The sequence below is a fragment of the Oreochromis aureus genome, linkage group 4 (genome assembly GCF_013358895.1).
Source record: "Oreochromis aureus strain Israel breed Guangdong linkage group 4, ZZ_aureus, whole genome shotgun sequence".
NCBI classification, from domain to species: domain Eukaryota; kingdom Metazoa; phylum Chordata; class Actinopteri; order Cichliformes; family Cichlidae; genus Oreochromis; species Oreochromis aureus.
The window spans coordinates 22,754,228-22,771,274 of NC_052945.1; the positions used below are offsets into that span (position 1 = coordinate 22,754,228).

The window sequence follows — 17,047 nt, forward strand, 5'->3', positions numbered from 1 at the left end:
TCTTATTTTTTTTAACTACATTTGTCAGCGACCGTGTTAACAACTCCTTTGGATTCACTGCAAAACTAAAAAACTATCAATAAAGTTAAAAAGAGGAAAATGTCCTGGTAATTTTCTGCCACTATATTATGGACATTTCCCTAAATGGGAACATTTATAGTTTAGTATTTTTATGTTTTTTAACCAATGCAAAAAATTCATTAATTTAAAACTATGTTTTATTGTATTTGTAGGAAAGTCTCCTCAATGTCTCACATTACATTTCTGAGTCGGTCACTTTCAATTATATTTTACACAACATGACTGCACAGTACAAACAGCATCCCTGTGTGTAGAAAGGTTAGAAAGCCACAGGAGGGCAGCAAAGAAGTTCCTCATCCAAGAGTCAAAGTCTGTTGCATCGTTTGTGATGTGTAATACACTGATAACAAACTACGAACCCAACTACAGGATTGTGCCCAGCTACCTCATTAACATTTTGATGCTCAGCAATGTGAAAAAGTCTTCATCCACATCCCACAATAGGAGCCAAACTTCGTTTGAGCAATAGTTCTTTAGGCTTTCTTAAAGTTGTTTTATTTTTTGGTTTTTTCAGATACAGATTTAAGATAATATGCTCCCTAATCTTTCTTACATGTAATTTAGTCTTGCAGTTACAGAAGCGAGTGTGGGGTTCGAATCTACCATGTTGTCCTGAGCCTTTGTGTGTGGAGTTTGCATGTTCTCTCACGGGTACTCTGGCTTCCTCCCACAGTTAGTGGGGTCAGGTTAATTAAAGAGTAGGAATGGTTGTCTGCCTCTCTGTGTTAGCTTTGTGACGAGCTGGCGACCTGTCCATGGTGTACCCTGGCTCTCACCCCGTGATAGCTGGGTTAGCCCCCCGCCCGCACGACCCAGATAAGCATAAGAGAATGGATGGATGATTAATTTTGGTAAATTTGTTTTAATACACAATATGACACTGCACTGTTTTCTAAATGATAGGTTTAAATGGGTTGAGGGATAATTAAGTAGCAATAATGAGTGTTTTTCTTTGTTTTCTTCAGTTACATGTGTGCTGCACCCGTCCTCCCTGATTGGAGCAAAGGTGGAGGCTGAGGGTGAAGTTTCTTTAAAAGCAGAGGCCAACCAAATGAACTACTAACTAACATGAGGATAAGTAACGTTTACATTAAACGGTGGGTGCATTCAGTGTATAAAACTCACCCAAATACTCATTCAAAAAAGAGTCGATACTGCAGGTCATCCAAACAAAGTTTTCAGGTCAAGAAAAACGTGGTTTTTTTTGCTACATAACTAAACAACCACGTGCATCAAATGAGATTAATGGGAAGATTGTAGTTTTCATAGCTGTTGGATGGTGACAGTGTTCGACTTTAGAGCCTTTCAGCAGATCTCAGCCAGCCTGACCTCAGTGTGCACTGAGCAGTCGGTCTCCCTCTGCTCGTTCATTCCCAGAAGGAAGCGCTCCAGTTGCTCCATGTTTGCTGTCGGTATTTGAGTCAGTGCCTCCTGTAATCCAATCAGCTCCGTGCTGTAATCAAATACTGTACGTCTGCAGGAATCGAGGCTGGAGCAGCAAGTACTACTGAGTGATGTGCTCAGCTGGAGGGTAAACATCTCCATGAGCAAAAGTACCTCTGCGAGACAGACACAGATGACCAGACAGAAAACAGTAGTATGTTTCACTGATACAAACCTTGACTGTGTGTTAATATTTAATGCTGAATGTGGTTCAGCTGTGTTTAAACCTGCTGGGGATGTTTGCTGAATCATGCAACGACAGTTTTCTTCTTCATTTTAACAAGAAGAGATGTTTTAGGGTTGAGACTTGGTTACAGGGTTAGGTTGGACCTCTGTTAGCTCTCAGCATAACTTGTTTGGTTGCCTGAATTTTTTTTAAAAAAAGGTTTTATTTACAGACAGTATAAAACTTTATTGATTATAAGCATGTTTTTAAAAAGACTGGTTTAATTACTTTTTGTCAACTATTAAAAACAACAATTAGCAATAAAATTAGTGGAAGGAAGGAAAGAATACATATACTCACTGGCCATTTTATTAGTAACACCTTGTTAAACTTAGTTGGATCCCTTTTGGTCAGCAGAACTGCCTCCATTCTTCATGCCATAGATTCAATAAGGTGCTGGAAACTTGCCTCAGAAATTTGGTCTATGTCATGTTGACATGACAGCATCACACAGCTGCTGCAGATTTGTTGTCTGCACGTCCATGATGTGACTCTCTTGTTCCACCACGTCCTAAAGGTGCTCTGCTGGATTGAGATCTGGTGACTGTGAACTCACCAAAACCAGTTTGAGTTGATTTGAGGTTTGTGATAAATCTTACTGGAAGCAGCCATTAGAAGATGGATACAACTACAAGGCAGAATGGGTCCCTGCTTTCACGCTAAAATTCTCACTAAACTCATCAGACCAGGTGACATTTTTCCAAACTTTTGTTGTCCAATTTTGGTGAGCTGTGCAAACTGTAGCTTGAGTTTCCTGACAGGTCAGTGTGGTCGCACCTGTTGTGTACAGTCACATTTCTCTAGTTATTCATTTTTTCTTTGATTTTTCCCCCTTTTCTTTATTACATAATGATATCCAAGCAGGCTTCTTTAGCACAGCCTCTATTAGAATATGATCATAGTTTACATTGCAGTCAAAAACGCCCTGATTTCCTCCCACAGTCTTTCCCAGACAGGGTGGTGTTTTTCCAACCAGCCATGTTCCGTTCACGAGTGCATTTCTCTAACCTTTAAGCTGGTCACACCCCTCAAAAGAATAGCATGACGCCGCCTTAGCTGCCCGGTGTTGCTGTTAATGGAAGGAAAAGCTGCAATATAATATAATAATAGCAAAAAGATGCTGCAGTGGTTTCCGTGACATGTTCAGTCTTGGTTAGAATTGACACTGGAAGGTCAAGGAGGGCTTTAATGGTTTCATTATCAACATGAAGACTCATTTCCCAAAGCCTGATTATTAGGACATGAACGCTGGCTAACTGGGATTTATATCAAGCTGAACGAGGATCTAAATGCAGAGACCTCAAATCAGCTTTTAAGGTTTTTCTGAATCGATGATTAACGACATGGGAGCAACATTAAGCTCCAGGCTGTTTGTTATTGAACCTGTCCTAAACATTTTCAGCTCCACTAAATTGAAATAAAGAGGCAACAAAAGTGCTGCATCTATTTTGTTTTCTCTAAAAGGGCCACAATTTACAAAGGAGCATTAGAGCCACATAGAATAATTTTTTTTAAAAATTGTCCATTTTGAGATTAAACTCAAAATACTATTTAGCACATAGAGACGGTGTGGTGACCAGTATATGGATGTTGAACAGAGTGTGCAGAAAGCTGGACGAGTTGACTGGATTTGTGCAAGATGTAATAGTTAGCAATGGACAGATGCAAGGATATCGATGGTTACACCCTTGAGCAGTACAGAGGGGGTATGTTGTATCACAAGACACAATAAGACTAGTTGTTTCACTAACTCATCTACACTAGGCATTTTGTAGGGGGTATAGCAGCCGTGGCTGTGGTTTGACTTGAAATGACAAGTTAATTCTCCACATTTGGCTTTTTAGCAAAATTAGCAATACTTCTGTTTTTTGTGGCTTTTTTAAGTGTGTCCCAAATACTCTGTCGTAACATTTAACCTGTTTTAAAAGGATGTGTTGCATTTTAACAGCGGGTAGAACATGCAGAATCAGGAGGGAAAGTGTTAAGTAGAACCCATGCCATATCTTTGCACAGAGAGAGCGTGTGATCTTTTGGGGTTAAGTTTTCTTTTCTTTGTTTGTTTCCTGACCAATTGCTCCAGAAACAATGAGCTCGCAGCGTTTTGTAAGTTTAGCAAATTGAACTCTATGCGTGACTTTATAGTCCATAAAAATAAAATCTGGGCCTAAAATGTCCAGAGTTATTGCTTAAGGAAATGCAGCTGTTAGTGCTGCATCATGTTATTTTCTTTTTTCCACCCTCCACCTCCTTCTAGGAGCTGAGGTAAAGAATAGAGCTGGTCCAATTAAGGCTGAATTTGCCTTTCAGCAACCCACTCTGCATGTTTGAAGACTGACCCTCAACGGCTTCTCATCCTCCACAACAGTGCAGAGTGGGTGGGAAGCATCCCAGGTTTATTCTCAGTGCTCCTTCCATCACACACAGCACATCTCAGAGGATACAGACGGATAAAAGTAAGAAATTGTGCTTTCATTTGGCACTAATAGCATGAAAGTCAAATGTAATTAAATACAGAACAGTGTGCCACGAGTTTAATATTTCTCACAGCCTCACTTTGACTCCTGATATGTCGGGTCACATTAGCTGGTAATTGAGTAAAACTAGATCTGGGTAGAATTACGATTAGACAGAGGTACCCCCAGCACATAGGGGCAATAAAATATTTGCACATTTTAACCAAATTTGGAGTGTTTCCTATCAGTGGAGACTTTCTGTGACTGTGAAAGAGAGCTAAAGAGAGTGAAAATAACCTGTTAAACTGCAGCAGGAACAGTGACGAAGGCTCTACATCAGATTTCTATGGTGTGAGTATATGTGCATGTGATCCCTCTACAAGTGCTCAAGGTTACAGGGCAGCGAAATCCAAAAGAACTGCCAAGTCTTGTGTGTGTGTATGCAAAGACGTGACTGATTGGTTGCATAAGAGCGAAAGAAGAAACCTCTGACCCTCAAACCAAATCACAGCCATAAATCAAAGTCCATTCCTTTCTGCTTATCAAACGGCTCACTTACTTTCCTCAGTCACACTACATCATACGCACTCATCAGATGCTTATTGTAAGATTATTCATGTCCTTAGTGTCTGACTACCACAAAGGGCAAAAAAGAAGGAAAGCTTGGCTTTATCGGATAGATTTTATTGTGGTAGTGAGCAGGAGGAGTCTTTCTTTTTTCTTCTTTTTAGTGCATCTCCCATATTTAAGGTGTTGTCTCGCACAACAAACAAAACTCTGCAAGGAAACAAAAAGAGTTTGGCTTCAAATGCATTTAGTGGAAAAGAGCAAAACGAGGTCAGAGATGTTCAGTTCATTAGATGTCATTTCAATCCTTTAGGCAAAAAGAGTATTTCCAGTTTATTTATTTCTCAAGACACTAAAAATTCCAATCCCTTACTTTTATAAAACCATGTGCCAATTTACACTCACACCACATTTTATTTGGTAACACAGTGTGTTCCCCTCCCACCAGAAGATTACCCGAACCATTAGACCACCAACACCTGACTGAATAGTTCAAACAAGGATGGATCCATGCTTTCATGCTGTTTATGCCAGATTCTGACATTACAAGACCAGATACCCTTTTTCCAATCTTCTACTGTCTAATTTTGGTGAGTCTGTGCAATCTGTAGCCTCAGTTTCCTGTTCTTAGCTGACAGGAGCGGCACGTAGTCTGGCGTTGTGCTGCTGTAGCCCATCTGCTATAAGATTTCACGTGTTTTGCTTTCGGAGATGCTCTTCTGCATACTTTGGCTGTAACAAATGATTATATGATGATTTCCTTGAAGCAGTCTGGCCATCCTCCTCTCTACCATCAACAAAGTATTTTTTCAGGGAACTCACTGAATTTTTTTGTCTGTTGTATGGGAAGATCTCAATAGATGAGCAGTTTCTGAAAGACTCAGACCGGCATCAACAACGGTGCCATGTTCAAAGTCACTTAAATCACTTTTCTTCCCCTATCTAGTGGCTGATGAGATATTTGATTAAGAGCAGCTGGACAGGTGTACCTAACAAAGTGGCTAGTGAGTGTATATATCTCTCTCTGTCTATAATTATGAGCATTCAGCCTGACAGATCAGAAGCAAAACATTTATTTAAAATAGACTGACAGATGTACTAAACATTTTGCCGTTTTACATGGAAAAACTCTTCGACCTTACTCTTGGAGCATTTGAACCACTATTTGTTTTCTAGAGCAAACCTATTCTGATAGTTTCAGCACAAGTCAGCAATATATAGAGATATACAAATGTGTTGAAATGTGCTGAAATGGCAGTTAGGCGTCTAAGTTAACCCACATGGAGTTTTTAGTTTGATGAATATGGAGGGGAAACTAATTCGTCTCTCCTGAGATAATACACAGTCTGACCTATTATTCTTATTAAGAAGAGAAGGAAGTTTAAGACAATATTCCCTCCTCAAGAAAAGCACCAGACTGTTAATAAGAGATTAAATAGCAGAACAAAAATTAATAAAGTGCATCTGTTCAGTGGCTGTTATCATTTCTTTTTTTTAGCCCTGCATGTAATCTTCCATCAGATGATCAGGTCAGAGTAAAACTAGGACGCTCAGGGTCACTTTGCTTTGCTTAGCTTTTTTTTCACATTCATTAATCTCAATTAATAAATAGTTTAAGGTATCTTGCACAAGATTTGATTAGCTTGCACTGACTGAGAATGTTAAAATGTTCTGATTTTACTCTAAATACCTGTTTTGCAGAAAAAAGTATGACATATCTTTTGAAAATCCCCTCAAATCTGAGAATCTATAAATCAAAAGACTTCATATGAACATAGTTGCTGTGTCAGGCATCCCCTTTTGATTTTTCCTTGTAAAGGGCTCAGATGTGACACAGTATTAGCCCACTCTGTGTCCCATGGGTCACATATGGCACAGTGCTTAATTTCAGATGACTTTAATTAGACTCTTCTGTTGCCGATGGGGTCCCTCCAAAATTAACCTTCAAGTTATTTTTTGTTTTGTTTTTTTAACCAGTGAGTCGTTAGATCTTATTAGCGTTTGCTTATTTCTAAATATATTTTTTCTCATCCACACAGCTCAAGTTGACATTTTGATTTGCAGGATAACATTTATAAGGAGAAAAGTGGGCGGATTTATTTTTATTTCATAGTCTGTTGCCTCTGAGAGGAACAGACAATTTATTTCCAATGAGAGTTTTCTAAGTTCTGACTCAAACTGCCAAATGTACAATCGTAGCTCAGGGGCTGTAAGTGAGCAAAGCATGTCTGAAACATTGCTGACCTTGGTAGTAACATCAGGTGAGGTTATCTAGGTAAACCTAGCAAACATCCTTACTTTAGATTATTACAGGGTTCAGAAATTATCTTTCTTGTGGAGTCACTGGTTTAGCAGAAGACAATAAAGGACGTGCTCAGATCAAATCTACTGTAAGCTAATGTTAGCATATCTGTGCTTCATTTTCCATGGTCTAGTTTCATCACCAGCAATCTACAGTTGCAATATTTACTATAATACTAGTTGTAAAAGCCCTTTCTCTGCATTTTTAATCTGTGGAGGATACAAAAGGCCCACTAATAAAAATCTCTGTCTTGGTCGTAGTTTGTAAGCTAAGCCACATTTCCTCAACAAAAGTACTTTTTCTTATCATAGCTATATGGAGGAGTGAAATTTATAACAGGGTACATGGGCTGTTCTGCACTATAATCCACCTCCACAGTTGTTGTGGGGAATTGGCACTGATTTTGGAGTGGATTTGTGGGTCTGTGTGTTTCACAATTGCTAGAAGGCAACGGCTGTGCTTTTGTTGGGTTAATTGAAGGCAGGTGTATTTGATTGTGCTTCCACTCTAGTCTACTAATACTCTACATAGCAAACAATGCTGCGTATTTTTCCTGTTTCTCTGGCCTGCTGAGGCTGGGGTGTTCTTTGGTCTGGCTTGTACAGGGTGGTGGATCTAGCAGGATCATGGTCATGATCTTGAATGCTTAAAAAGAGGGCAACTGGATTTTTTAAGGTTTGTGAAGATGTTTCTCCTCTCAACAATCAACTCTCTTTAAATTTATACTCACAGCCATTGATCAGTGGTCATGACATTGAGCTACTTTTGGTTATTATGAAAATTATTTGTTTATAAAGTCTGAGAAATCTGCCGTCAGGTAAGAACTGAAAATTCACTTGGATGAGTTATGAGATGCCAAGTGAAAACTTCCAGATGAACTATTTCATCTTCAAGCATTCATCAAGACGGTTCACATGATAGTGGGAGATGAAGTTTCATGCCTTTTTTCACACCTTGGCTCTTGTCATGTGATTAATACTACCCACAGGACCACCTCCAAGGGCACAGCCATACTAGGGGTTAGATACCTGAGATTCTCCACCACTTGTTTTAAAACTGAAGAAGCCTCTTGGATGGTTGGCAAAATGTTCTCAGGAGCTTAGAGGAGTCCAGCTGCCTTCTTTTCAATCATTCAGGACTGTGTTTTGTATCCATTTTGCAAGTTGGACTCTGTCCCTCCCACCCCCCAACTTTTAAGCACAAAATACTGTAGCTGGGATTGTTTCCTTCTGATTTAAGTGTTTGTCTAATAATTCCCTCAAGTGATCTTTTTCTCATAGCTTTCTGTTGCTCAGACCTAGAATTTGAGTGTTACAAATACCTATTTATGTACAAGATCAATGCACTTTCTTTATTAGAAGGTTTTATGCACTGGTTCTGCAACTTGTGAGAGTGCACGTTTTGGGCTTGAGGCTTTTAGCCTTAGTCTTTGTATCATGATAGTCACAAGAACTTCTATATTTAAGAACCCTTGTTTTAAAGACTTCACAAAGTCAGCCGGACACAGCCTTTTCAGCCAGATCGCGAAACTAACAATACCTTGATTAAGCAGCTAAGCAGAGCAGATAAAATCATTAGCCAGACAAAACCGATAGTCCCAACCTGGAAAAGCTGATCCTGTTTATCGGGAATCTCTAATTAAGGAGCCTTTGCTTGGAGCTTCTATTATGAGAGTAAACTGCATAATGTGTGCAGTACCAGTGGGAAGTTTGACAATGATAGTAATAGTTACCAACAGAAGTGAGCAAACTAGTTCTTCAATGGTATATTAGCAATGAAAACAAGTGATATCAGGTTACAGCATACTTGGAATACTTAATACAGGGTAAGACAGTTCAATATCTGTGCTAAAAGGAAAATAACCAAAAAGGGGAAAGGAATCATGTGTTTATTCACTGTAATGTGGTGTTAGTTTGTGTTTCTATGTGTCAATATTATAATATACAGTACATAATAAGAATAATTGATTTTATAAACATTTCTAAATTCAATTAATTATCCCAGTCATTTGCTTTCCCCTGCTGTCCAGCACCACTTTCTCCGTGTAAGCTTCTTGCAATAACTTTAATTTAATACACACTATAACAGTCATGGCTTGGTGTCCCTGGTAAATCGAACTAGCAGGGGAATCCGTTTGGGGCTCCAAGATTATCATAATTTCCAGCAATGTAACAAGCTGTACAGGAAAGCTATACAAGATATTGCCTTATCCATATTTTGTCCCACTCCTACTCGTAATGCCGCTGAGTTTCGAGTAAACTGCAAGTAATTCAAATGAAAATTGAGAGTTCCAACATTTGTCACTGGCTGAAATAAACAGAGATGAATAGTTTTCCCTGCTATATACAAAACTTACAAATGATGTGACATAATTTATTTCCCCTTTTTGTGATAGAAATATGTATAACTCTACCTTGTCTTGCGTTCATAACTGCATTTGTGCCAACCAGTCAAGTCAGTCGCTGCCGGTGTTTAATGAAGAGCATTTAATATTGTTGTCATTCAAAGAAGTTTGCTTAGGATGAAAATCTGTCTCTCATCCACTTTTGATTTACACTTTAGTTTTTATCAGTTGAGCTTGGAGAAGTATTCACCAGGTCTAGTTTCCTAAACAATAACTTCAAGTTCAGTCAAGTTCACTGCACACGTCGCTGCAAATTTGAGGAACCTACAGATAGTCCTGCCATGACTGGGAAATATTTCTCAAAATATTTATACAAAACTATGCTATTGTCATGCATTTTATTACTAGGAACTTCTGCAATTGTAACATGACAGCTGTGTTTCATAAAAGTCAGTGATCATCTCTGGAGAGCCTAAAACGTCCACGGATGAGCTTCACTACTCTGTACTGCTGGTCCTCCTCCTGCCTCAGCGGTGTCCTCATATCAGCAGGATGACAGTCATAGGTCACTTCACGTGGCGATGCTCAAAACAAGCACCAGACAAAGGTTAAATCGCAGATTCTCTACGAGAGGGCGTTTCGTGTTCGGTAAATGTCGACTCATTCACTAACTCAGATGGACACTCTCTGTCCTGCTCTTTCTCCATGTCTCCCTTGTCCTCCTCATCCCTGCTGATGAAGGCCAGCTCATTCTCATAGCAGAAAGAGTTGGCGCCAGAAGTTGGGAATTTTCTCTCCTCCATGTCTTTGGCGCTGCACCTGGGGGTGGATGGTACTTCGAATGTTTTGTGAAAGTAGGCGTAATCTATCCTGTACTGGTTCTTCTCCTCGAAAATGACGGGCTCGAAGCGGTGACCCCACAGGATCTCCGAGGGCAGGTACGAGCTGCGTGCTTGCGTCGTCATGGCTGTGGCCTCCACCAGCCCTTCAAGTATAATTACGATCTCAAAGTCGGCTGCTTCGAGATCTTGTTTGCTGATGCCAAAGAGTGGACTTTCTTCATCAATTTCGTGTAGGACGGTGAGCGGGGCAACCAGAAACAGGCGGTCCGTGCCTTTGTCGTATCCGACGTTCATGTCGATCTGATCCAGGGGGATGTACTCTCCTTCCTCTGTGTAGCGGGGCTTCACCAGCTGGGCTCTCACGTGAGCTTCCACGATGTGGCTCTTCCTTAGGTTTGCAACTCTGAACATGAGGCACAGCTTCCCATCACGCATAGCGATTACTGCATTGTGGCTGAAAAGTAGCGTCTCTGCACGCTTTTTGGGCCTTGCCATCTTTGCCATGATGGCGCCAATCATAAAGGCATCAATGATGCACCCCATAATAGACTGAAAGACCACCATGAAGACAGCTGCTGGGCATTCCTCTGTGACAAAGCGAGCTCCGTACCCAATGGTTGTTTGGGTCTCAACGGAGAACAGGAAGGCTGCCACAAAGGTGTGAACGTTCATGACGCAAGGAACAAAACTCTCGTCCCTTCCTTGACTGTCCATGTCACCATGGAGCAGGCCAATGACCCAGAACGCAAAGCCAAACATTAACCAGGACACCACAAACACCAAGCTGAACAGCAGGAACATGTATCGCCAGCGGATGTCCACGCAAGTAGTGAAAATGTCAGATATGTACCGCTGTGACTTCTCATCCATGTTTGCGAACTGGATGTTGCATTGGCCGGTCTTGCCGACAAACCGGCTGTGCTGTTTGCGTCGTGTGTGGATCTTTCCATTGCCAAAACTGCCCACAGCAGGCATAGTGCTCAGTCTAAAGCCTTCTTCTTCACAGGACAAGAAGCTGTGGTGGTGGTGGTGGGCTCTTCCCACACTCATGCCTCAGTGGAGCACAGCCACAGGGCTTCACGCTATCAGCCTGGCTCATACAAAACTGACCAGGCTCAGGGGAAGTGCCCAGCACTGTAAAGGTTGCTGTAAAGGAAACACAGGCAGAATATTAATACACAACATCAAATAATAGGGGAAAAATAAGACAATTGTATTTACCTTTATTTAAGCAAAGAACTGAGATAATCACACAGCATCAGAAGGCGGTACGGTCACATGGTTATCAGCATTGTGTATCAGATTCATTAGTCAAGCCCAGTGAAAATGATGCTCTTTTCTACTTCAATTTCCCCTTCCTGAAGTACCTTTGGCATGATTGAATTAATTTTTCTCTACTCATTTTGATGTCTTCTGCCATCCACATTACAGATATTACATTTCTTTCTCAACCAAAGCACGTCTACACTTATAAATGTGTCACTGCTGATTTTGGTTCAGCTCTCCATGTAGCTTAATTCATCATCTTCAGTGTTTTTTTAAAGTTGCTTATACGTTGCTGAAGTAAAATAAAACAGACATTTAATGGATGAAAGATTTTTATTGGCATCCAATAAAAAAAGCTTTGCTTTCATTCCACCTCTTCTGTCAGAAATTCTGCGGTATATACAATGAATGTTTCACTGTTCAACAAGGTACAGAAATAGCCAGCTAATCCAATGCCCTGCCATTTTATGTGACGTGTCTTCTGTTTCTTCCAGCTGGCAAAACTATTAGAGTCACTGGAGTACAGTGATGAGGCTGTGTGATTCCCTTGTGAGGCTGAACTGAAAAGTAATATGGGCTGAAAAAGATGGGGCAGAACAGCGGGTGTCATGGAGATAGAAATGGTTTGATGGCAGAAATCAATGGCATCACTTCAGGCACTTAATGGGATTTTTCTTTCTGAAAAAGGAGCACTTTATGTGGAGTAAACCCTGCTTTCAAGTGTGTGTTGTACTAAGCAATAATGTTTTACAGCATGCTGAAAGATTTTCAAAGTTTTACAAATCATGTCATTACAAAGCTTTTGTATGACATTGCACCGCCTTCCCAACCAACGAAAAACCCCTGAACTTACTGTCATTCACAGTGTTAAAAAAATTCTTTACACTCTTATTTTCTTGGATGTATTACACCTTCAGTTGCGCAATATTCATGCAAAGGTGCATATAAAAATTTCTTTTCAACAAAATTAGTAAATGTGTTGGATTGAGCTACCCACACCTCATTTTCTGAAATGTTTTTCCCAAAATGTAATAACTATAGAGACTTTTCATTCCATATTTGGTGGTGACTTGAACAAAATTGTGCTGTGGACACAAATTTTGGTGACTGTTAATTTACGTTCGGGCGATGTACATTTAACGAGACACTTGAACCAAACGGAAATGGAGAACATAACATAGCATTCACAGGGGGATGACAAAACGAACATAATATATACAAAATAAGGATTTATAATGCAATAGATTATATTAGAAAATAAAAATATAGATATTAATAATCGCTGGATGTTTGACAACATTTGTGCAAAGTTTTGTTTGATTAGTTAAAAAAAAAAATCTGTAGAGAGCATGAAAATTTCCAGACTGGTAGACTTTTAAAAAAAAAATTCTGTTGTTTAGAAACAGGGCGCGCACGCTCTGGCCAAATCTGCAGCTGACATCTTGTTTTTAATAACGGCCAACATGGTGTAGTTCCTCAAGTCGGAAATTCTGAGTACCCAGTTGTACATTTTTTATGGAAGCCCCCTCAACTCGGATTTCCCACTCGGAAAGTCGGAACAGACCAACATACCCCGAATTAGCAAGCCGGCACTGAACGTAACCAGTAGCATCTCTTCTGCTACTGTTATGTATTTTTCACTCACTAAATAAGCCATACACAGAGCACTGATCAGGCTTTATCCATGAATGTGTGCACAAAAAATAAGTATTATACTGTATTGCTAGTGATAACTGAATGGCTCTACTTAGCTAAGAACCAAAACAAATCCTGTTTTCCGTCACTTTTTCTGGAACGTGCTAACTCGTGAGCGACGTCACTCCTGAGTTTTAACTTCAAGTTCTGAGGTATCTGAAATAGGTTACTGGTTAGAACAGGTAACTCCTATACAGTAAAGCTAATGTCGAGGCCTGGGTTTGAATTTGCTCCGAGGCTATTTACCACATTTTCTTTGTTCTAGTTTTCTTATGCGTACTGTCCTATAAAGGTTAAAAAACACAAAAATATGTATGTATATAAAAAAAAAAAAAAAAGCACCTATTAAAATGCATGTTTTGAGAGCACACTGAAAAGGTAAAAGCCTCTGCGCTTCTTTTACATGTGGCTACAAAGTAGCTGCACCTCTGATTAGGGCTGTGTCACATCGAATTGTTCGCAATAATACTGGTGTAAAGTTTTACGTGATATTAAAATGTTACATTGCGATATTATTGTTATAGGAATGTCATTAGTTTACACTCCCCAGTGTGAACAACAATGCAACAAGCCCGGACGTGTCTGTGCTTTGTAAAGTAAGCAGAAAAAGAAAATTGTTCTTAGTAAAGATTGAAATAACAAACTCGTTTCACCACTTGATGCTAAAAAATATGCTGTTGAGTGCAACCAGGTTGTGAAGGACGAGATTCTAGCAGCTGGTGACGTGTGACCCAAATGTAAACAACTTAACCCAGCAATGCTAGCTGCTTTCCATGTGACAGGAAGAGCAAACAGTGACACAATGGAAAAGCAGGAGTTTAGCTGGTCAAAGAGCTCGACCCAAGATTCAACATCCCAGGTAGAAAATATTTTTCATTCTTGTGTGACAAAGTGTTCAACAGTTATTTTACACCTTTACTTTAAATTTCATGGGGAAACACCACCTAGGCTACTTTTATGCTTACATTTGATTTATGATGTTCTACTACTAGTACACTATATAATGCTACTGCTGCTGCCTATGTTTTGATAGATTTACACTTGGTGGTGTGTCATCAATTACAGTAGCTCATTGGAAAAGAAGGCTGCAACCATCATATGTTTTTCTTTTTTTTTATATATTGTCAGGAATATTGTTATTGTAAATATTCTTGCCATATCATGATGTAATTTTAAGACTATATCACCAATCTCTAGTGTGTGTGCACACGTTTTTAAAAAGGCTAATCTTATTTTATTAAACACAACACTCGGCTATGCAAGGCAGGGCTTGGAGCTAAATGCTAACGTCATCTTGCTGACTTGGTGATCGTTTTGTTTTTCACGTTAATATACAAAAATGTGTTACTGTGTTGTGTGAGACATGATCAGAGAAAAATGGTACCCTGAATGCAAACTTATGTGACGTAAAAGATGATGTTAGGAATATAAATTCCACGGAGGTAAAAGATGTTTTTAAACCTCTTTTTGTTGTCAGAGTCAGCTAACCTGTGAAGCAGTTTTCATCAAATTTAAATGACGATCGTGCATTTGATCGAGCTTGTCCTGGTGACTACTGAAGGTAAAGTTATTCTAAGGTATTGCTTTAAAATAACTGCCCACGTAAGTGCCCAAATTGTTGCCAAAGTAGAGAGACTTCTAGAAACATCTAGGAAATATTATTATTATTATTATTATCATTATTATTATTATTATTATTACATTTAGTTTTTGGTTTCCACTGAATTGAATGATGTAGCTGCATTCTGGTCTGATGTACCTTAAATAATCTGAATTCAAAAAACCCTTAAATAGGAGACAGTCACATCACTGCCCTGGAAACAGGAGAGATTCAGTGGAAAACACCTCAACTACAGGTTTCCACAAGCTGTGTCCTGCTTACTTTCAGATATTTTTATCATGTATTATGTTGTTTGGACTCTCTTTGGTGTGTCTGAAACATTATAGGTGCCTAGTCAGGTCATAAATAGGATAAGGGTATAAAAGATGCATCAAAAAACAAAAGTTAAAAATAGAAGCTGACCACACCGTGGATAGTTAGGCATTAATACCCAGTACATATAACAGACCAGACAGAAGTCAAGAAGGGATATATTTGTTAGAGCTTAAAGTTCAGGATCAAGGATGACACTTATAATAACAAATTTGACCATTTCCCCCTGTGAGTGAGTGTTTCTCGAAGGTCTAGTTGCTAGGAAGCAGGATGTTGAGTGTCCAAGGGATATTAATATCTAATTATTTGTGCGACTGCTCCTCGGCTCTCTCAGGAGCCACACTCTGCCTGCTGGGCTGTGATCTTAACTCAGGAGCAGCGATGAGTCTTTTTATCTGCTGGCATTTATCACAGCAGAAACTGTTTTCACCGAAAACATTAATGAATTGAGCAGCAAGCGACTTACCTTATTCGCAAGAAAACACTGATTTCCAACTTTCCTTTTCTTCCAAATCTCCAAGCTTTTTAGCCAAGCTGCTTCATGTTTGGCTTCCTTCAGTTCTTCTCTTCTTCTATCCTCCTGAGGTAGAAAAGTAAATAGCCACAGAGTGTCTTCATCTCTTTCTCCACTGAATGAGGAGAGCAATCACTCGTGCTCTGAAATACTCCAGGGTCACCCCCGGATTGATATCCAGTTGATCGGGAACAGACCAGAAATAACAAAATGGTTTTCGTGAAGCAGGGAAGTTGTAATTGTGATCTTCAAAAACAGAACGGCACCTCGATCACAGCCATCCCAAATCAGATGAATGTAGTGGTCACGTGGCCTGTTGAGTCCAGTCCAATCAAAAAAGTCAATTCTTCACAGCTTATTTTAGAGTCTTGGGAGAATCGGCAGTCTCTCTTCTTCCACGTGTCTCACACTTTCTGACTATCTGCTATCTGATCTCGTTCTGCTGCAGATCCCACTCTGTATCCCACATCTAGTGAACTATTGCTCACTGCTCAGCTCCAGTCCTCCCCCTCCCTTCCACAGTGTCACTGTAGATACTTGGCATTTGGAGACTACATGCGCTTCCCCTACAAAGTGTTGACAGTCAGGTGATCATCAGCGGCGTTGAAAGAACGGACTGGTTTATTCAGGACTGTTGTGCACCACAGAGCGATGGGGGACACACTGGTTTCTTTGGGTTGTGTTTTTTTAATGACAATGTATTTGATTATACTTTGGCAGCATTGCCTAAAGAACACACCACACTGCTTCTACATGAGTAAACTTTTTATTTCCAAATATAGATTATACTTCATTTGTATACCCTATTTTCTAACTAAAATCTAGCAGATCACAGAGTGGGTGGTCTCCATTTTTACTCAGTGAGAAAGCAAAGCAGCTCTTGTTGAATATGCTGGACTTTGAAAAGACCATGTAGGCAGTTTCTGATTTTTGTGTGCATTCCTGAGTGAATGAGGAAGTCTGTGAGCATCTTAAACATTGCAACGCCACTGAGAAGTTGTTAAAGGCTGCACTAGAAGCTTAAAGCAGTTATACCTATGGATGGCATCAGCATGCCAACAAAGTTGAAATGAGACTATGTTGCAAATTTCTTACAATAGTTAACATTTCAATTCAGTGTGTTAGCGTGATATCATTCATTACTTAGCAACTGAACTCAAACCGCTAATGCCAACAGGAATATCAATGTTTTTAAGGGTGTGTAACCATGATTAGACAAAGCAGCATTTTGAAATGACGGTCATATGATGAGTCATATATACATATGAGTTTGTAAGGTTGTTATCTTACAATATAAAATGCCTTTACATGACTGGTGTTGTGATTGTGGGAGAAAGCTGGACTAACCGGAGTGATACCACACAGACTGGGTTCAAAGCCA

General features: G+C 39.7%; 1 protein-coding gene across 1 annotated transcript; it reads right to left on the bottom strand.

Annotated features, from left to right (window-relative positions):
• Positions 1–8,623: 8,623 nt before the first annotated feature.
• On the bottom strand, positions 8,624–16,400 carry kcnj12b (potassium inwardly rectifying channel subfamily J member 12b). Its single transcript, XM_031732689.2, has 2 exons — positions 15,619–16,400; positions 8,624–11,404 (listed from the first exon to the last, which is right to left on the bottom strand). Exon 2 carries the CDS (start codon positions 11,306–11,308, stop codon positions 10,025–10,027), a length of 1,284 nt encoding a protein of 427 aa, XP_031588549.1. The 5' UTR covers positions 11,309–11,404; positions 15,619–16,400; the 3' UTR covers positions 8,624–10,024.
• Between the last annotated feature and the right edge of the window lie 647 nt (positions 16,401–17,047).

Bases quoted from the DNA above. Each gene is read 5' to 3' on its own strand.
- kcnj12b (XM_031732689.2), bottom strand. From the start codon at position 11,308: ATGAGTGTGGGAAGAGCCCACCACCACCACCACAGCTTCTTGTCCTGT.